Below are 23,261 nucleotides of genomic sequence, written 5' to 3'. Positions count from 1 at the left end.
TCTAAAATCTGTTAAAACTTTGACAGCATGAGACACACAGCATACAGGTGTTCGATAACAAATATCATTCCTTGTTTCAAAGGCAGCAATTTGCAACAAGAAGCTTAAGCTTGTAGCTGGCTGGGAGACTTATATGAGGGAAGCAGAGAAAGCAATAAATGCACAGTCATATCCATGGATGTGGGTGGGGACACCCAAGGGAAAGGCTACCAGGGTGCCCAAGGTGTACAAGAACATGATGCACAAGAAGTGGTTGAAGGAGATGGGTTTATTCCACCAGGAAAACAGAAGGCTGGAGGCAGAGAGGGGAAATATAAAGACTACCTTCAATCAGGTATCTTTTGGAGGTTCAAGAAAAAGGATGAGAAGCAAAAGGAAATGGTCAGGCAGCAGACCCTGTAAACAGTCAGATCTGTAAATGCTCAGCATGGTTTAAAAGCTAGGGTTCATTACAAAACCTGAGACCCTTTCCAATCTAAAATAATTTACAAATCTATGCAACACCTACAGAAAGAGAGAATGGAGGCAGGCAAAAACAGAGAAGTGACTTACAAAGTCAGTTGAAGCCAGAAGGAGTAATCCAACAGGTATTCTTAAGGATCAAAAACCTTAGGCTTTTTAAAGTGATTGACAAAACATGTTTTCAGAACACATACCTGCATTAAATCGTGTATCGACTTTCATCAGAGGTTTCAGAGGCAAAACTAGATTTTCCAAGAAAACACTTGTAGCTTGTTTTTAGTCAGTGTTTAGATTTTATTTTTGTTGTAACAGTTAAAGTTTTTACCACCACGCGACTTTCACATAATTCAGCTTCACATAGTTCAGTTCTGTTTGGGTCTTTTTCCACCAAAGCAAGGGTTTTGCAAGGAATCATAACAAAGGTCTGGCCAACAGACATTTCAGCAACATTTCAAGATTTTCAACTGCACCTGTACCAAAGCAAGCATATTGCCTAACCCTGTTTGAATTAACTGCTGCAAAGCATACAGTACAATACTGTACAATACTCAGGCTTAGAAAAATAAATATACTTGCAACTCCCAACCAAGAGTTCTACAGCCTTTCAACCGTTCAGCCTTCATTACAGGAAAGAACAAGTGATTCATTGCCTTATGCGATCCATAGTTACCAGGTGAAAGAAGTATAAAGATTGCCAAGTAGAGTACAAGCAGAGCAGGATTGAAGATTCATACACAAGAAAGAAGCAGTTACTACAAGGCTATGATGATAAAGTATGCTGTCTACTCCACACTAGGCATGTAGATGCGGATTAGCCAGCCCATGGTAAGAGATCATGAGTCTTGACCCACGGCAAACATGAGGACGTCAGGCTGGATAATAAAGCATCAAAGGCATCTGCCCCAAAGTACCCCAGAGAATGCATGTACTTTCAGCATGTGCCTATGACCTAACTCCTTGTGCAGCACCTTGTTCTGCACCACGCAGCCTGCTAAGACAAAACTATAAAAAACAGGTTTTCTTCCCCACAAAAAAGAACCACAAGGTATATTGAATGAGTCTTTATGATTTCTTTTCCCAGAATCTAACTCATATGAATTCACAGTAAGATTATAAAGAACCGGGTTGAGAATAGCTTTTGTTAACAGTTTTAGTTTCAGATACAGTTTCAGTTTACCGTGTTATTTGTGGTAACTTGACAAGCAGACTGAACATAAGCCAAATTTACATTCTTCATGTACATGCAGTACCCAATTACTTCCAATGGTTTACTTGTATCTGTCATTTTGAACAATATTTTTATTTGTAAGTATCAATCAGAAAATATTTACAAGAGAAAGATCTTCCAGGCTAGAAAGCATACCCCACACCCCAGTTACTTCAAAATAGGTCAAGCAACTGTGACAGATATCTATCTTGTTAACTATTGCTTCTTCATCTTTTACACCACAGACACTACCTAGAATAAGCAAGTAATTGGTAATATCCTGCAAGTTATTGATAATTGTGCCATTTAAAAAAATACACATGTAATGGGAGAGACAGTATCCCTTTAGTAAGCAATCGAACTATTGATCATCCAGCATGAGTAGGCAGATAGTCCCAAGAGCTAAACACATTACATTTTTCAAAAAATACAATAATAATAAAATAATATTTAAATACATATTAGTAGATCCAAAGCACAAGCCAATATACATCAGATCCCATTTACTCAGCTGGTAAATTTAAACTTTAAGTCAACACAGCAAACTTGTTTCTTTTTTTAAATACAAAAGGAAATATAAAGCATTTATTGCATTAATTAATATTCACACAACTTATGCCCACATAGAGGAGTTCAACACAACCCAATTAATTTAGTACCGTTCAAACTGAAGAGGTAACATGCTAGTGACTGACACCCTACTCACGAGGGAACACTTGTGGCTACTCATGATGCTGGAACACAGGACAGTGTCTATCCTTAAGATAAGTATATTTAAGAGTGTGCATTTGCTTATGATCAATTCCTCTTTCATCCAAGGCCATAAAAAACAATTTTTAGATTTGAGCTAAAGATTTAATAATTATTGATATAAGGCTATTTTGCTTTCCTCTAAGAGACTATTTTCTCAACAAGACAAAACCTTCAAAGTTGACACACTTTCATTCTATCATACTTTTGGAAATGTGTGGGAAAAATGTTGGTGTCTCAACCCAAAAGCCAAAACAAAAATAAAATAATAATGAAAAAGACATGGTTCTCTACACTGTCAATACTCAAATTAAATTCCTTTTCTGGCTGCCTAAATTTCAAATCACATAATTATTTTCAAATTATACTAGTTTCCTCTATGTTAAGGTCTCATTTTCTACTTGTTTTACACAAATATTTGATCACTGGAACAGAGCTGCTCCCACATTTGGTCAGCAATCTTAATCAAAATGCAAATGGCTGAATCTAAAAATCTATTAAACAGCTAAAACATTTCCAAAGGATAGGTGAAAAAGCAGCAATGTGACCATTTTCCATGCAATGACACACTGTGTAGAGGCAGTTAACACTGACAACTTCAGGAAATTTTTTTGGTAAAAAATTTCAAATATCACAAGAAGTCAGCCACTAGACAAAAAATTCTTTCCTTTTGATTTCTTCTTGAGAATACAGTTACAGCAAGCCTTTACTATTTCTAAACAAATTTTATCGATTTAAGATCAACATTCCCCTGCCTACCCCCAAAGAGCTCATGATCTATATGGCCACATAGATTTTAAACAGTCCTGTTACAAGTTCTAGGAAAACTCACACACCTGCAACATCTTTCCTTCCCAGAAGGACATTGAGGAAGATATGAGTTATTGAGAAGGAGAGGAGGGGGGAAAAATTAAAGATATAAGCATGTTCCAACTACAGTAATGTAACATCTGTCAGCAGATCTTAAATGAATGAGAAACTGAATTTAGCAGCAACAAAGTTTTTCACAGCCTGTTTTTATTTTGTTATTTACTGAACTAGAAGTGCCTTTTAAACCAGTGGTTTGCATGAAATGTAACAAAATATTAGAAATATCTAACCTCTGCATATTAGATATTTTTCCCAGTTGTATTTTTTTTCTTTTAAATTTTATAACAGATCATCTTCCTTCCTTGAATAATTGGCAAGTCAAGGTTGTCCCTTATTTTCAAAACTTCAATAAAAAGTATCAAGTAGTTTTTCAACTGGCTACAGATGACAACAGATATTTTGGATTATGTAGGTCATTTTTTCTATTCACCTTGACACAATGACTGTGAAGAGTGTGCTCTAATTTTATCCAGTTATGAAATGAACAAAATTGAAATGACTTCACAAACACATACCAGTTTTATTCTAGCAAAGTGCTTTGAAAGCATTACTAGAACATATATAGACAATGTTCTCTAATATTTAAATACTTGGAGGACTTAACTGTGCCATGATTGGACACTTATAAAAACTTCAAGAAATCAGAAATACAAAAATAAGAACAAAAGAAAAAGGTTTTCTGTAAAATCTATAATTAAAATCTACTTGCACAGATTAATAGTTCTGATAACTGCAAACCCTGACACATTCAGACCTGATTCTACACATTACAACTGACATTTTAAAAGCAGATAACTTAATGCAAGCATATGGTAACCTTCTAAATAATTTCCCACTTCTTCCACAGGTGTTGTCCTTATTTAAATATGGGAAAATTGATTAGAATGATCCTGGATGTAAGTACTTTTTACTACAGAACCAAGCAATTTGTCTAAAAATAATACTCAGAATAATTCTGAACATTAATGCAAACAGGTAAAATTGTAATTTTTAAAGAATTTATTTTTTCCTCAAAACAATACATTTGGTAACAAAAATTAAGCTTGTGCAAAAATAAGAATACCCCAAATGACTGGAGTGTTCAAACAAAACATAGTGATGTTAAATTTCATTCTAAGCCACTCACTAAAGAACATATAATCTGCTGCATTTAATCTGAAGAATATTATATAACAAGTATGTATTTGAAAATTGAGTGAATACTTCAGTATTTTCCTAATTAAAAGAAAATACCTACATTTGCATTTTAAAACAAAATATGCCGTAAACACTATTTGTTCTAAATTTAAGTTTGTTTCTCTTCTGAATAAAGCAATTTGTGCCAAACCACTTCATCAGAATTAGTTTACTACATCAGACTGCCCCTTGGCTTCAATAAAGTCCCCTTGAGAAAGTGGACAAGGAAATCTGGACCACACATTTTTGAAATAATAATAAAAATTCCCACATAGAATTCTTTCTCTGCATATAAACAGCATCTTAGCAGCTACATGCACTGACTCAGGAAACAATTTATGAAAGAGTTAAAGAAACTGAGAAGTCTCATCCTATTCTCAGCTTTCCATGTTTAAAAGGAACTAAGATTTAATCTAATTTAGATTAGATAAGCAGGATAAAAAATGCAGAAAGAAGATTTATTGTAATGTTGACTAACTTGCTCTATAGCCAAAGGTTTATATTTTCATTTCATCAAGCCACATCTTGCCTTTTTCTTCCAATTCAAATGAGACTATCATGTTCTCTCTCCTACTTAAAACTGCTGTTTCTAATTGGAATTCTCAGAAATTACTTTAAATCTTTATCAGTAACCCTGTGAACTCTGCATTACTGCCTCAGGTATCTTTTAACTCTACATTTTTTCTCATATGGTAACACTTTTGAGTAACTTATTACTTTTGTTTGAGAACTGCAAAAACTAATTAATATACTTTCTGCAAAAAATAGAGTAAAATTAGTTTTGTTGAACTAGTGGTTTCAATGAAGAATTCTCTGAAGAACATTAGTAGTGTCTACCAAAACTCCTCAACAAACAAAGCACTGGTAAATGAAACAGCAAAAGAAGTTAAAAATAAGGGAAGAACAACTCAAACCATTATGTACATAATTTTCCTTTTTCTTTTCTTCATTCTTACATACTGGAAGGTGCCATATTAACACTTCATTTAATACTCATTATGATTATTCAAACTTCTCCAGTTACAAATATTGTGGAAATGACCAGTGTGGCTATGTTACTTTTGAAGAATTGATTTCTCAAGATAGACTTGAGCATCAGTTTCATCTCAACTTGCCAAGTACCTCCATCACATTTTAAAGACTAACATGAAAATACTGCTAAATATTGCCTCAACAGCTCCAGCCACAGACTGTAAATGTAGCATTCTCATTTTGAATACATTCAAGCTGAACACAAACTATAGCTTAACACACCTACATCTTCATCCAAGTTTAGCACATGGCAGAAGTTCATTATTTTAGACCAACATGAACGCATAAGATATATAACTTATAGGATATGTTCTCACGACAACTCATGGCAAAACAGGGTGGTCCCATTCCTGTCGCTACCTGCAAACATTGACACACTTCCACTGCTTATGTTAGGTCACCCCTAGTGCACTTCTCTGAACCATACTAACTTCTCAAAATAAAAAAACAGCCACACAAAACCCCCTGACCTCAGTGGTGGTGGGTGGGATAATGGGGATGACACATGATGACACATGTCACATGATGACACATGTGACACAACACAATATAGTTTTTTCATTATCCTACCAGATAAAAAACGACTCACAAAAGACCAAAATAAGTGAAAGCCACAACAAGAAAAGGAGATGATGATATGCAAAGGTAAGAAGAGTAAGAGGATAAAGGGAAGTGGACAAGTTCTCCCACTTCTGGCACCAATGAGTGACTGCTACTCAACCACCCCACTACAGTCATCCTCTGTTCTTCCAAGATGTCTGCCTTGGCCTTCAGTGGTTACTGTACATCTCTACAGATCCAAGTTTTCTTACATTAATGTTCCAAAGTCTGATGTTCTGGTGCAGATTAAAAAAGAAATTCCCTTTGTGCTTCTCAGTGGAGACTGAATATCCATACTCCCCATAAAAAACTTCAACACAAGGGAAAAACTATTTTCTTGCTTAATAAAATAAATAATTTTCTTTCAACGTTTCCTAAATTTTCAGTATTGTTAATTCATTTGACCTCCTCTCGATTCTCTACAGTTTCACTGATTTATACATATAAATACACAAATACATATATGAATGTATATATTTATTTACATATATAGTTAAATATAGTGTCCCAGCTGGATAATGGAAATTACTTCCTTGTACAGACATATGGAAGGATGCCCATCTTTCCTACATTCTCAGGTTGCTGGTTTATGAAAATCAAAGTGAGCCAAACCTTCTTGCACGGTTCCTGCACATTCAGATAATACTTCTAGACTGAGGTTTTACATCTTCCTTACACATTTAGACCTCTGCAAGCATTCATAGAGCACTATACCAATTTATCAGTGTAACTTCATCTTCTAATCTTGGTCTGAAGAGCAGCTGCACACATTCCCAAGACAATGCAATTCTCTGTTGATACACAGTGTGTACCAACATACAATTACTAACAAAAAACACCATTAGAACTACATTTGGACAGATCTTCCACTTTAAGTATTCTCCAGTTCTGGGTAAAGTGATGTAAACAGTCTGTATTAAAGCAGCACTCTCTGGGTCCACTGAATTTGAAAATCAAAGAAAAAAACACACTAAAACCCATGGCTGTTACCTGTACCTATCAGTTGTTGTAACAGGAGAGAATGATCTTTGTTAAAATCTTAAAATACTAATCAATACAAAAGTATCTAAAATATGTTAGTTACCTTTCTAAGGATTAATTTCCCAGCTGCTACCCACTGTAAAGACTAAATTCTTCCCCAGAATAGAACAAATGAATAATCACTTCAGCTCCCTAATACTAAGAAATATGCAAGACATGCCAAACCTACTGAATACTTTTGCTCTATATTCAGTTCCTACACTACCCCTTAAAAGCATTTTATCATTAAATCTAGTTCAAAATAATTATAAGCTCCTACACACACACTAGTATATTATTCCCACTGAAAAGTATCTGTAAACTTAGAGCCTTTATCCTATCTTTACAAACATACTTAATAATGAGCCTGTGAATCATATTCTAAAGATGATTCTTGATTAAAAGATGAAAAATGTCTGTATCTATCAGCCAACATGACAATTCTTGCATAAGCTGTCCATTCAATCTGAATATTTAACCCACCGGCCTAATTAAACCAGGGAAAAATCAATATTCGTTTTCACTGATCACATGCTAATTTCAATGCATTCATGAATAAAATTATGGCTAGTTCTTTGTTCAAGACTTTTCAGTATTTCCAGAGTACATGGCTGCAAACACTTGAGGATGTGCCCCATTTCAGCTTCTGACAAGCAAGAAAGCAGCTATGTACCCTAAGGGTTCCATATGAGCACTGCTGTTTAAGAATGCACTAGGACAGGTGGCTGGGCAGGCTTTGATTTTGAATGACAGCCATTGGTTTGATATTGAAATCAATATTTAATATATTAGTGTCTAATATGAAATTACTATACTAAATATGAGAATAATTAAAAATAATACTTAAGCATACAATATAATATTTATAGTGTATATGGTCACACATAGTGCATGAATAGAAGCACAATGAACTGCATTAGGTGGAACTTTTTCATTATGATGAAGACTAATTACTTTGAAAATTGCATAGCTTTAACACTGCTTTTATATCCCACTGAAAACATGAAGATATTTCAAGCAGCCTGCATGCATGTGAGTTTATCCCATGATTTCACCTTATGATGCATAGAAAAGGCACATAACATGGTTTATAGACAGCTGAGAGATCAGTACGTGATGCCAGAGACACTAAACCTCAGGTCTCTTCATCACCACATACACACTGAATGTTACAGGAATAGTGCTCCAGCCATCTGCCTTTGCAAACAGTAAATTTTTGGTTATAGTATGTACTTATAGCCCTCTTTTTCTGCTCCAAAGAACCTGAAAAAATGTTCTATAGCTACTGCACCTCCATACAATAAAAAACAAGTTGTGCTAACAGACAGGTTTTTAAAACAAGACTCATGAAACACAAGTACAAACTGCTGTTGTACTGCCTATAATAGCACATAACCAATCCCTGCAGATTGCTCTGGATACCTCCTGGATGCAGGCATAGTACCAACAAATGCCTTACCTGGCAGCTTGCTAGCAGTGGTACAGTGACATTACTGTAGCTCAGCCCACTGGAACAGGGAGACCATTTTGTTAATAGCAGACACCACTGAACAAAATATCCTCAATGAGCAAAAGTTCTGCAGCAAGACAACTTCTATCTTCTCAAGAAAGTAAGCCTTTATGTAACTAAGGTTCCCCTTCAGTATCTAACCCTCTCAATCTTGCAAGGAACTCCTAGTCTCAACTTTAGCCTAGTTGTATGGCTTTCAGATGATATCTGTTAAAAATACACCCAAAGACTGTCAAAGTACCTACCACAGAACCATAGAATGGTTTACATTGGAAAGGACATCAAAGATCATCTAGTTCCAACACATCCACCACAGCAGAGATGTCACTTAGGCTGATGGAAGGTTCCATTGAATCTGGCCTTGAACACTTGAAGGGATGGGGCATCTAGAACTTCCCTGGACAATGTGTTCCAGTGCTTCACCATCCTCTGAGCAAAGAATTTCTTCCTAGTATTCAATTTAAACCCACCCTCTGTCAGTTTAAAGCCATTTTCCCTTGTCCTGTCATTATCTACCCATATGCAAAGTCCTTCTCCCTCCTTTTTACAAGCCCCCTCCAGCTACTGGAAGGCTGCAGTGAGATCTCCCCACAGCCTTCTTGTATCCATACTGAACAACTTGAGCTCTCTCAGCCTATGCCAACTTCCAGCATCTGTGACTTCCTTAATCCTGCATTACCAAGGAGCAAACAGAAAAAGCCAGAATCTCTGCACAGCATGTTTTGGCAGTAAACACTTCTAGCACACTTTCTGAAACTAAATATATGTATCTTCTAAATATACAGAGTATCCACACAAGTGCAATTTAGGTGCTTCTTAGATGTTTACCTTCCACATCTCTTAATTCTAAAAGACACCACAGAGCAATTTTGTAGTGATGTACCATCACAGTAGAGCACAGTGAAACTGAAACCAAGTGAGTGTTAACACCAACCTGACCTCCTGCCACCACATTCCACTGAACAGATCTTCAAGCCAAAGAATTCCAAAGACCCTTGTTACTTTGGAATTAATCACACACATGTAATTCACATTCTTTTCTCTTTGAACAGCAGTGCAGCATCATTAATTAGACAGTTTAATAGACAAACCAAAGATAAGAAAACCAAAGCCACCTCACCTGAGGTTTTCCTATGTTCTCATTTCAGTAGCTCAAAGGTCTTACTCCAGCAAAGTTGTTTGGAATATGTGTCATTCTCTCCCATTTTAAACCAAGATTTTGGAAATTAGATTTCCTTCTGGACAAAACCTAACTCTGAGCATGAATAGCACATTTTTCCTGAATGCCTTTGGGAGCTGTCAGGAAGCATGTATTGATGTTAAAGGAGTATTTGCCTTCCTCCATCAGCACTGAAACTGCCAATGAAGATGTGTATATCTCATGCATGGTAGGACACATTTCTTGGTAGATACCACCCTCTACAGCTTCTGGTTAACTAGTGGAAAAAAACTGGGCTGCCCGCTTAACTTCTGGAAAAAAAAACAACCAAAACCTAAACTTATAATTGTGTGAAAAAAGATTCCTTTTGTCAAGAGTCCAATATAACATGTTTTACAGAAGAGCTTTACTGTCAAAGGAGTCTAAAGGTGTGTCAGCATCTACTACACATTCTTTTGCTTCTGTAGTATACTGGTTAGAAACCAACATTCCACATTTTATTGCTTCTTGTGTATTTACACAGATTTTCAAAATTAAAATGATAAAGGAAAAAAAACACTGGGAAATTTTTGCATCCAAGACCAAAAAGGTTTAAGCCATATTCTCAAATGGTTTGATTATTACATTATGTTCTTCCAACATCATAGAGATGCAAAAATTACTCATTTGGATTTGTTTTAATAAAATAGGCATCAAAAGCCCAATATATAAAATTACTGCAAATTGTGCTTTTCTAGCATAAAATAAATAGAAAAAGTCCAAATTCCTTAGATTTTTAAAATTAGGACTATTTACTACAAAAGAGTGCAAATGCTTTTCCTTATAAATAGCACAATGCCCAGCTACTGGAGAAAACCTCTCAGATGACAGCTTTAAAACAGATTTTTACTATGAATAACCTTCACACACATCATACTACAATCCAGCTATGCAGTATTTCATATTTTGTATGGATAATCTATGTATCTTACTTTTCTGTGGGTCTCTCAGGAAATACATACAGCAGTGTCCTGTCAGATGACCACTTACTCTTTTAGCTGACTAAACAGAGCTTAACAGGTCTCAAAGTAGCTCTGATTTAAAGGCTTATAAACAATGACCTAAGCATCCCAATAGAAGTGGAAAAACCTGAAAAGGGGGGAAATAAGGAAAGACAATTGAATAATGGGGCTAATAAGTGACAATCAAAAGACAGATTTTATGAAGGCTGTTTGCTGAGGAATACTTTTTTCTTGAAGTTTCTATAGAAGAAGCTGGTCAAGCTCAAAGTAGCAACTCTTAAGATTGAAAACGCATGCCCACAGTGTACTCTTTTTGCACTTGCTGCAAAAATATCCTTACTAAATCTCAGTTAACAGACCAAGGAGGAAATCAGTTTAGACTATTTGCCTATTATATCATATAATGAATTTTTTTAAAGAGAAAAAAAAAAAAAAAACTCCTGACAAAGTATCTCAATTATTTGAATGATCAAAGCAGCAAATTCTCCAACTTCAAATATTTATCATTCAGTGAAAATCAAACATCATCCTTCTACTACAAAGTGACTGGCAGAAAATCACACAGGCCAGCACAGCTTTACACAGTTGGGTACTTGAGCTGCTATCTCAGAGATCAAATAGGCTAAATGTTGTACTCTCTAGTGTTATATGAAAACAGTTCTGCACAATGTGACCAAGTTTTGTCTTTCTCTATACTGAAAAAAAAAGAAAAAAATCTGCACACCAGATATTTTTATATGATTTCTGTCTAATTCCTGAGACTAATCTTAATTTTTCCCATCAGGAATAGGAGAAAGAAGCATAACAAAAAACCAAAACTATTAATTCCATGTCAACGTATTTGGTGACATGGAAAATTCTGGTAATATTGGCTAAAAATCAACTACGATTTTTTAAGTAACAAGGAAAGTTCATGCTACATGGATTTAAAGCACTTCTGCAGTCGTTTTAACACAAGTTCCATCAATTCCATACAATCTATTTCACTTTTTGCACTTAAAAGTAGGTGAACTCATTAAAGGAGATCTGCTACAGACAACCACTTTCATAACTTTTCTTTTGACCAAAACCAGATCAGATTTTGACATGAACTGCTAGAAAACTGGATAAAGCAGAGCACAAGAGCTAAAAAAAACCCCAAAAACAACCTCTCTACCTATAAAAGCAGAGATATTGCCACAAAATTGTTTCAGCTGACACTCATGTACTATGAGTGTGAAGCTCTTCCATGAAGGGAGGCAGTCAAGCAAAAGTACAGCTAAATTCTTCCATTCTATTAATAGAAATGTTGGAAATGCCTGCCTAATTTAGCTTTTACTTCCTTTTTCAATTTAGACTAACATCTCCCATGAGATATTTGGAGCTCTCTGACCAAACAAGACTCACTCTGGCTCATCCCAAGCACATCTTCAATGCACACTTGAATAGAACTCTTTTACAAGGGCACAACAAAACCATCCCATACAGAGCATGTCCATACTGCTCAGAGTAAAAATTTTAAAACATACTGTGATAAGAGGTTAGGATGGTGCAGGAACAGCCATCATTAACATGCAGAGTAAAAAGGAAGCTGAATTTTTCCAGGACCATACACTAAGCTTTACCAATTCTCAGTAGATAAAGCAGAGGATCTTACCAAGGGGAACACATCCTCTTTACAGCAACACTGTTATGTCTGAGTTTCATAAATCCAAATCAGTTGTTTCCCTCATGTCTCACTTTTAGAGACTGCTCCTGAGCCCTTCATTAGTGACCATGGGGTCATCAAGTTTCACAAAGCTTCAGAGCCAACAGAGTTTCAAACTTTTGTAGTCTGAAACTGGATGGGTAAGGGAAATTGTATACAGAAAGAGCTCCTCAGTAGCCACAGCTTTCAGCTGGGAATTTCTCTGTTTACCATGAACAAAGACATGTCCCTATCACAAACAGCCTTGAAGATAAACTAAAGCCAAGAGAAATAGTAAATAACATCTGTCTTCTAGTTTTCAGTAAAAGGAAAGAAACCTTCAGCCAGATTCTATCCTTTAAAATAAACTGTTTCATAAGAAAAGGTCAAAAATGAAAATAATTAGTTATTCCATTTACTTCAAAGTACGGTTGTTCATTGGTTAAAATCTCAGAGAGCTAAAATAAATATGGAACTCTGGTAAAACTGTGTTAAGACATCTTGTGTCAGTCCTAGTATATACCAAAAGACTGACCACATTCCTGTCTACAAAGACTCCTCATTAACAGCTTAAGGACAAAAGCATCTCCTCCAACTCACTATTTTACTTACAGATCATTAAATATGAAGAAAATCTCTTCATAAACTGTGTGTAAACAAAAAGCAAAAAACCCCAGCAAAACAAGAGAGAAAATCAGATCCTAGAAATGCATGACTTTCAAACACTTAATGAAATTCCAAGCATATTCAATTCAAATTCATAACAATGAAATTCCAAATTTCAGAAGTTATACTAACTGTGCTGCTCCCTAGTATTTGAGAACTACCACAAAAACTTCTTTGGATTTCCATCTGCTTACACACCAAATTCAGCACTGAAACTTCAAATATTCCAGACTTTTAATGCAAAGTAACCTGCTTGGAAATTGACTTAATTTATGTACATTTGATAGGCTTAAATGATGCTACATAGTGGCAAGGCATTTCAAATGAACAGGCCGGGGAAAAGCTTGGGCTAGCTTCTTATTAACTATCAAGAGCCTAAAAATAAAAGTCTGTATCCAGACAACCATTTTTCCTCAAAGCCCAGCTAATAGTGTACAAGTCCTTGTGTATCAAACAGCTTACAGCTAAGAGTTGTGCATCCTAAGCTTTTCCATTCAACTGATAATCAAATGTGACAACCTACTAAACATGAAATATTAGAAAAAACTACAGTCCACAAATGCAGAAGTGTTCATATTTGGGTTCATTTTTTTCTTTTTTTCCTATAATTAACATCCACTTCACATGTATTTTTGATACTCTAAATCTTATTCTGCAGCACTGCACTGTAATACTCCTGACAGAAATGCAAACACTCTAGGGAGAAATAATCCCTGATGAATTTAAGGCAGATTATTAATATATAACAGAAAAACTGATTTAAAGGATAATAAATCCAAATTCAGTAATTTGAATAGAAACCAGTTGATCCAAACATGGCTATCTCAATGAAAGCTAAGGGACATGGACATCCAGAGAATTAATTCAAAACTGAAATCTACCTAAGGATTCTAGTATATTATGAAACTGTAAAGAAACTTCACTTCTCAAGAGAATAAAAGAACACAAGGATATTGTTCATAAATACATTTTTCTTTTTTATCTGCAGCTAGGATTTGAACTAGTTATGGTTCTTCATGAACAAAAAGTAATTGCATGTAAAACACCTGAAGTTCAGCCCTAAAACTTACAGACTGACACAACTGCTTACACAAATATTAAATTCAAGTGCTCCTTGTGAGACAGAAGAATGAAGACATTTTATGAGTAAGGGAGACTTAATGAAATCAGCTTTACATCAACCCAGAAATGAAGAATTGCTTTGGGAACCAAAACTGCATGAGGCTGCAATACATAATCAAGTAAATACTCCTAACAGATTGATTTATTATGAACACGAATGTCTTCACGCAAATAGAAAAGGGGACAGAATTAAACATGATCAAATAACACCACTATTCTCTGTATGTAGACTTAAACATCACAACAGTTCAAACAAGGTTTTACACTTCACATAAAAAATAAGGTCAGATCTAGAATAGTGTCACTGAGTAGGAAAAATTCATAACATTTGAAATAGGCTGCAATGATGGCTGAAACTACTATTATAATACTGGGCAGAGTTAGAAGGAAAGGAGATAAAGCAAATTCAAGTGTCACCCCATTTCCAATTAAATATTGGCCCACTGGTCAGCAAGAGTGGAGGTACCAGCCAAATAAACCAAGTGCAACTGTAGGCAAATGGTGATGCAACTTCTGAACAAATGGGAGGAAGTGGGGAAGAGAGGGACATGCTACATAACAATACTAAACCCAAGACTATAAGTGCACACTTGAACAGCAAAAGAGAGGTACAGAAACACTTCAGGTCACTTTAGAGGTCAGCATCCACCCCAGAAAAGCCCAAACACTACCAACAGCAGCTACAAGCAGCTCTTAAGAACACCAAGGAACATGAAGACACCAATATCTACCTTTTGATAGCCAAGACATTCAACCTTCTCATCTAGCAGACAGAGTAACAAGTCACAGACAACCAGAGCTGCTCTGAGTAGATTTACTACCAGGTGAAGGCAAAGACTTTTTTTTTTAATAAAAAAAATGTATTTAAAGCATGCTGACCTCTGTCTATATCTTTGTAGACTGAGTTTAATTTAAAAAATTGCATGCTACACACTTTGAGTCAGAAATCTAGCTGACTATGGCAACTTCAGAAACTTACACTGTGCAGATGAATACCAGTGGGTTGGTTTAGTTTTGTTGGGTTTATTTTTCTTTTTTTTTGGAACAAAAGTAATTAAGGAATGATATGAACCTCATTATCACCTTTTTGTAAATGGATAAAAGAATGTCCTTTTCTACAAGTTGTTAACACGGAAAATTTTTTCTACACTAATTATTTAACTAGGAAACAGTGTTATTAAGGATTCACATTTTGTGCTTTAAATTTTAATAAATTAACTATTCAAAAAAATCAATCTGTTAGGAGTATTTACTTGATTATGTATTGCAGCCTCATGCAGTTGTGGTTCCCAAAGCAATTCTTCATTTCTGGGTTGATGTAAACACCAATGTCTTTATGCAAATCGAAAAGGGGACAGAATTAAACATGATCAAATAACACCACTATTCTCTGTATGTAGACTTAACCATCACAACAGTTCAAACAAGGTTTTACACTTCACATAAAAAATAAGGTCAGATCTAGAATAGTGTCACTGAGTAGGAAAAAAAAAATCAAGAAAGGTTACAAACAATACAGGCACTTTGTTGATGTCATAACACACAGCCAGCAAATGGAATAGCTGAGCTACTGCAAGCACCATATTTAGAGTAAATATGTGAAATACCAGAGCAGTTTCAACCCATGCAAACTTCTCACTTCCCACATCAGTGAAAGGATTGCTCCTGCTAGAATGGCACCGCTGCTGGAGCATACGAATGTTGTGACTGAAGGTCTGCTTGCTTGGGAAGAAGCAATAAAGGACAGCAAGTAAAGATTTCAAAAGTGTCTCTTCAGGAGAAAAGGAAAAAAGGAGTTGATGAGGAGAACTGAATAAATTAACATCGGTATGAATGAAAGTACATAGGAGAGCTCAGAATGAGTATAATCCCTACTTTGGGAGGTTTTAAAATTTATTTTAATTTAGACTACTTATGTCATGACCTGCACAAAAATCTCAAGATTTTTCTTTATGCTACCACTGTTCACTCCAGTAAATTCTCTTATGCTTCACTCTGTGAATTAACTTGCCCAAGTCAAATTTTGATGTAGATCTTGTTCATTTACACCATCTCTTCTGAGGTAATACTTATAAAAGCCTGATTTACCCTTGTATAATATTGCAAATTATCCAGATAAGCATTACTTTAATAAAGCTCCTTTAGCAAAATAGCACAGGAGATTTTTTAGTCACAATCAGAGAATCCAGTGTATTTGCTAAATCTGTATGAAATGCTTAGCTTCATTAAGTTATTTTCACAGTTAAATACAGCTTAGTTCCTAATTTCTAAAATCCCAAAACCCAATTTGTGACATATTACTCATAACTTGGATTTACCATTAAGAGATTTGTGACTACCAGACTGTAGCACTGAATTTACTAAAATTATTTTTAAGTTTAGAAACTACCAGCCAATTGATAAAGCTCTGATATAAACTAGGGGTGAAATACAAAGTAGAACAATATTTCTTCAAGTTTTGAAGGATACAGTCACTTTGAAGTTACTAAGCGTTCATAATCTGCCCACTCATGATCATACTTCATAATGGAGAAAATGGCCAGAAGAGCAAGGAAAACACCAAGCCAGATAATTTTATAGCAACACAAGCTTCTTTCCACTTGATTGCATTCTTTTTTGTTACTTACTTGTTGGTTACTTTTAATCAGCTGCAGATACAATCAGTAATAAAATCTCTCATACCCAAGTCTTTGCAAGATAACATTAAGCTCCAAATTGAAAGTACTCCCAGAGTTAATACTTTCACCCACAGAAAATCTAAATGGTTAAATTCATATACTCATGAACACAAGGCAATGTTTGCAGCAGAAGAGTTTGCTAAACTACTCAAAAGAACACATACTTAAGACCATTGCTTTAAACTTGTATTGCAAACTACGTGAAAATATTAAACGATTGCCCCAGTAGAGGGCTTCAACACTTTATACACAAGTCGTTTACAATTCTTACCTGATTTCTAGTCTCATGCTTGAGAAACAGCTACTTCAGTTTACAAAGAAGTGGACATATCCCACCAGCAGTAAAGCTACTATGTGTTATTTTTAAAGCATTAATTGATGTGCGAGATGTTTTGACTGGAATTGTTTTAAAAGTAGTTAGAAATTTCAATTTAAGAAAGCTGTTTAATAAATCAAGCTTTCAAATACAAAAGGAGTCTCAGCTTCAGAAATAATGTTGCATTTTCCAGAAGGAGTGAGACATCAGTAACGTTTTCTAAGTGAACTTTCCCAGAATTCTACCATCATCAACAAATCATGTACTTTACATAAGGCAACAAATGCAAAAGTCAGGAAGCTTTAAATTCCATATTGGATAAGTCATCTCTTGTATTATTATGCAAATTACCATTACTTTGTGAGACAAGTCATTAGGGACAAATTAAAACTTTCACATCTACAAATCAAAAACTGTTTTTAAGATTAGGAACTGAAGACTGAAATAGATCATTAGGTCACAGGGTGAACTGCAAAAGACTTGCTCCATGTCTGTGCTTCTCCTAAGCGTCCCTTTTCGTAAATGCAAGAGACGACAGCACCATTAAAAAAAAAATATCGTTAAAAAAAAATCTCAACTAGGGCTATAGCCCAAAGTTACATGAGACCTGAATAATCACTGCTACTGGGAAACAATAGTGGTATGAAGATTCACAGGAAGCTGATTGCAGGTGTCCTACAGCTTCTCCTCCTTAGCTCCTGCCTCTTACTTCATCTGAAGCAGAATATTGCTTCAGGCTAAGTAAAATAAAACAACAGCTGCACAACTACATAGCTAGTCTTTCTGCAAATGAGCAGCTGTAGTAGAAAATTGTCCCTCTGGCAGACAGGAGGAGTATGATAGTTCTCATACTCTACTAAAAGCCATGAGCAAATATTCCAAAGGAATTCCAGTAAAAAATAAGAAAGTTGGCTAAAGAAAGAAACTATGAAGGAATCAGAGAAAAGACTCAGAGAGAAAACTGAATACTTCAAAAGAAAGTTGCAATAATGCAATTATCTGTATTTGAAATAATTACAGTTACAAAGAATATTTCTAAGCAAAAATAATAATGGATTGCCTCCAGAAATTTAAGTCAATTACAGAAAGGGAAGCAAAGCTGCAAGAAACTTCAGGTGATTCTGCCAAAACCAGAGACAAAACATGAGTTTGTTGAAGCACAAAAATACCATAAAAGGAATGTGTTTCTGTTTCTACTGGAGAACACAAAAGTATCCACAGAACTAGGAGTTAATTCACCTCATCACCCAGTTACACTTCAGCATGTAAAGGCAAGTGAACCATTACAATGGTGGTTTTCCCAGCTTTTCTACAAATCTCGGGTGATCCAGGGAAAAGCAATGATCCTTGTCCCTCAGTTCTACAAGTTACCCTCTTTATACCATCTCAGCTTGAAACAGAACCTGTCCTCAGCACAGACATGGAGCAAGTCTTTAGCTGGGCCTTTCTCTATCCTAGTAGTAGCCTCTAGACAAAACCAAAGCAGCTAACATTAGTGTATTAGGAATCAAGTTCCCAACAAGCTCCTTCAAGTTTACTTTCACTTACACAGCTTCTCACAGACACCTACCCAACACAGGGCAGGGTTCTGGCTTACTGTCTTCCTTAAAAATACACATTTTCTTTCACAATAAGAAATCAAGGAAATTACACTCTGGCTTAATTATAGAGATATTTCCTGTTCAGAATGGGTAATTACAGCATCACAACTTCCTTCCAAGTCATCCGTCCACATTCTCATTTAAAGAGGGCTACTCCATTAGCTACAAGCAGATAGGGCTACTATGCCACACTCATTGAAGAGGCCAACCCTAAATGTCTATCACAACAAAGCTGTTTTAAGTCCACTCCACAACACACACATGTACACAAACATTTTTAAGCTACTGAGCAATCGCTGCTACAACAGCTTCACAAAACCAACCCAGTGAAATTTACTAGGCATTAACTTCAGGTATTCCTAATATTAATTATCCACCACACAAACACAAGCACACCATCCTCTCAGAATCATGAAAAGAAGGAGTGAAATCTAGCAACAAGTCTCCCAGAACCATTTATACTCGAACAACCTAAAGCACTTGTTCTTAGCATCACTATCCAACACTCAATGTGAGGACAAAAAAACTAACGAGAAAGAAAGGGTTGTACCAATCTCCACATACAAGTTAAAACCACAAAGCAGTTTAGAGCTCCCACTGCTAAGATAGGTGTAAAAACTGGGACAAAGTCCTAGTGAAACTAGGTTTTCCATAAAAGAAATTAATGAACTATTCTTCGAGGGTTCCAAGACTACTAAACTTGATTTCTGTAAAACAAGTAATCCATCACAACAAAAGCAGCATTCAGACTACCAAACAGAATTCTTATCCCAGCTCTAAGTTCTAAGGCTGGACCTTCAAAACTGAAGAAAAAAACAGTATCATGGATTCAAGTATATAGCCTTGATGATGTTACTACCTATCACAAGCCATATCCACTTGTAAATTAGAAGTCTTTCTCCCTCAAACCAAACAACTAAGCTTTGTAATGGGAGAGAAAACATTCTTTGAAGTATATTACATTTTAACCACCATGAGCTAAGGAAAAAAATTCCTTTTTAACTTCCTTGATAAAGATAACCATCGCTGAGCAAAAGAGAGGTAATCTAGGATGGAGAGCACTTCAAACTCCACACACTATCAGGAGCAAGATAAATAAGAACAGATACTCATGAACTTATATTCCTATGTCAGACTTCCCTCCATTTTTATGAGTTAACTTGAGGCTGAGCTAGTTAAATCTGTTTGTGATAGCTCAAGCCTAATGAAGAAAGAATGTCAGTAAGAGGACTCGGAAATCTTGAGATCTGTACAAGAAATCAACTAACAAGAATGTATGTCATGGTCACAGAACATGCTACAAAACTAATGCAGTATGGGAAAACTCAACTTATCCACTCACCAGGACACAACCTATAGCAAGTTTACCTGTATTATCACAATAAGCAATAATCAGAAAAATATTAAGGCAGCATGTTGCCTATGAAGACAGGTATATTAATTGTAATTTACAATGAGCCGTCACTTCATAGGCCTTACCAAGTTAAACTGTTTGTTGTGAAAGGAAGATATGTACAAACAGTTGAGAAGTGGGGCTTGAGTCACAGCTTGTGTAAAAAATATTTATTTTAAAGCATACAACCATAAAGGGTATGAACAAAGAAAAAGTTCAAAATACAAGACTGTGTGTCATTTCCTGATGCCAGAACAGAGACTTTTAACAAACATATTAGGGTACAAAACATCTAGCCATGATCTATTTTAGCCACTAAAAAGAGGGACTACTTAAAAAATCAAGTTTGCTTGGCTTTGATAAATATTCTCAGAGAGAGGCAGAAACTAACAGACTCCTGACAGTCTGGAGTAGAAAAAGGAAACACAGAATTGCTCTTCTTATCCAGCAACTACCAGATAGCTTTCTAAGGAAGTCCAGGCACTCTTCTGCAGCAGCACCCTGGAGGTCTCCATTAGGTTGTCTCCCAGCAGCCCTGTTCAGAATATCACCCTTTTACACACACACACATCCCCACCGGAAGAGCAGTTTTCTGACCATCTTCATATTCTTTTCAACAAAGCTTATACCACAAAATAATTCAGCTCCTAAAAGCCTTAGTATTGAAACTGTACTTTTAGCACAACTACAGGCTAAACCTGGCAAAGTTTGTTTTCTAGAAAGCCTCACTTGTGTGTGAAATCCAGTAACATCACGATTTCATACATACGCCATATGACAAGGTGTTTTCTCTACCTGCCAAGAAGTTACTCAAAGCCCAAAGATTTCCTCAGTGTTCTGACTCCCTTAGTTAACCAAATCTAACAAGACCACTCAGTTACTATCATCTTCCACCAAAAGATGTAATGAATGAGGGAATACCAAAAAAGAGAGAGGCAGCTAAAAAATGAATTCTGAGGCTACCGTAAAAAATTAATTACTTTGCTCCCAGGTACTTGCAGAACAAGAATTTCTTAAACCTTTAACATGCACACATTTTGGTGGAAAGAAGAAAGAACCACAGTACAATTAATCCTACTACTATCATCTGGTGTTTTCATTTGGATACAGAACAATTCAGGAGGCACAAACTCAAGACACATGAAGACTCAACCTTCTCCTGCAGACGTGGGTGTGAGGAAGGGAGCAAGCACACATATAGAAGGCATAGACACACAGATCTCACCAATATCTTTAATATGTATTTGGGAAAGTGAAAGGGAGGGGGCAGAGGGGGCCATCCTTAAAAGGCCTAGAATAAACAGATGCAAGACAATCAGATTTTCAGACCAATAACTTCCTCAGTCCTGCAACTTCACAGCTTAGTGGAAGAAACGCTAGTGTGAACTTTGATGCTCATCATTCTCTTCATAATCACAGGTGATAGAAAACCTTTTGAGCCTTTCCACCTTTGATCTGTTCTTAATAGAAGCTGAAAAATGGCTAGACCCTGTATGGTATGCTAAGACTATTGGATCCAGCTTTACTGAAGTTCTAAAGAAGTCCCCTTAGATTCATCTTCCCAAGTGAATGAGACAGACTAAAAAGAAGACTAAGAACATCCTCACAGAGAGATTTTCCCCTCAGTCGTTTCACATATTTTTCTCCATGGAAGATTTACATGATTGTTAAAGAAGGTTGTTTTTTTTTTTTTTTTTTTTCCCTCCTGGTAGATTACCTGGAAAATAATTAAGATAACTGATGAGCTATTCCTTCCTGAAACTCCTGCACCTCCTCTAGAGAATGGGGGAGTGCTGCCCTAGCACGACGCAAATGAGACCAATTAGTGAGGAAATTGCAGCCCATTCCTCTGCCTGGCCTCCGTGGTTCTCTCTCTCCCCCTAAGAAAGGGGTATGGGGCAGGTCCTGTCCTTCAGGAGCTCACGTTGTCCGGGACTCTATGCATAAAGAAGACTGGCAAGGCCCCTTTTGGAGAGCAGATATACTGAACAGCCTCTCCCAAGCTCTCCATCGCCACGTCCCCGACCCTACGCCCCCGCCCTCAGGCTATGCCCTATGCTGAAACCCCGAGCTCCTCCGCCTGAGGAGGCTTCCCGTCCCCACGAGGCCGGTGGGATGGGCAGCAGCCCCACAGCGGACCCCGGGGCAGGCCGGGCAATCCCGCTCCTCGGCGGGACGCTCGGGGAGATCCCTCAGGCCGCCGCTGCCGCCGGTACTCACAGTCCAGGTGCTTCTTCTTGGGGCCCATCACCTCGTGGGTCGTGGCCTTGCACACGGTTTTCGAGACGGCCGAGCCGGTCACGCTGTGCTGCGCCGCCGTGATGCGGTCGGTGAGGCTTTGGCCGGACATGGCGGGTTCGCTGGCGGCGCTGGAACCGAGCGCGGCTCCGCTCCCTCCTCAGGGGCCGGGACGGGAGGAGTCGCCGGGGGGATGGAGCTGCGCGGGCTCCTCACCCCGCCGTGCCGCAGGCGGCCCCCGCTCCGCCCTCAGGGACGGACCTGTCACCCGAGCAGGGACCCCTCCTCCTCCTCCTCCTCCTCCTCCTCCTCCCGCCCCCCTCCCCCGGCCGCCGTCCCCTCCCCCTGCGCGCCCGCCCGGCCGGGGCCAGGGACACGCACTGGGCGCCGCAGGAAAATGGCGGCGGCCGAGCTCCTCCTCGGGCCTTGCCGGGCCTCTCCCGCGTCACGTGACCGCCCGCCGCCCCGCCCGCGCGGCACGCGCCGCCCCCCTCAGCGCCGCGGGAGCGCGCAGGGGGCGGGAGCCGCTCCTCAGGCAGGGAGCGCTTCCCGCGGCGCCCCCGGGCAGCCCCCTCAGCCCCGGGCAGCCCCCTCACCCCCGGGCAGCCCCCTCAGCCCCTTGGCAGCCCCCTCAGCCCCTGGGCAGCCTCCTCACCCCCGGGCAGCCCCCTCACCCCCGGGCAGCCTCCTCAGCCCCGGGCAGCCTCCTCAGCCCCTGGGCAGCCTCCTCACCCCCGGGCAGCCCCCTCAGCCCCGGGCAGCCCCCTCACCCCCGGGCAGCCCCCTCACCCCCG

The 23,261-nt window shown here is 37.8% G+C and overlaps 1 protein-coding gene across 5 annotated transcripts in view; it reads right to left on the bottom strand.

Moving 5' to 3' along the window:
* PICALM (phosphatidylinositol binding clathrin assembly protein) overlaps positions 1-22,759 on the bottom strand; it is a 65,755-nt gene extending 42,996 nt beyond the window's left edge. For all 5 annotated transcript variants that reach the window (XM_021536215.3, XM_021536217.3, XM_021536216.3 and 2 more), the window contains exon 1: positions 22,450-22,759. In XM_021536215.3, the coding sequence (XP_021391890.1) occupies positions 22,450-22,579 (130 nt within the window). In that variant the 5' untranslated portion in view covers positions 22,580-22,759. The remainder of the gene's footprint in view (positions 1-22,449) is intronic.
* Positions 22,760-23,261: the final 502 nt, after the last annotated feature.

The sequence above is a fragment of the Lonchura striata genome, chromosome 2, assembly GCF_046129695.1.
Source record: "Lonchura striata isolate bLonStr1 chromosome 2, bLonStr1.mat, whole genome shotgun sequence".
Taxonomy (NCBI): Eukaryota; Metazoa; Chordata; class Aves; order Passeriformes; family Estrildidae; genus Lonchura; species Lonchura striata.
The sequence above is the reverse complement of the archived record's forward strand: the minus strand, read 5'-3'. Positions and strand labels throughout refer to the sequence as shown.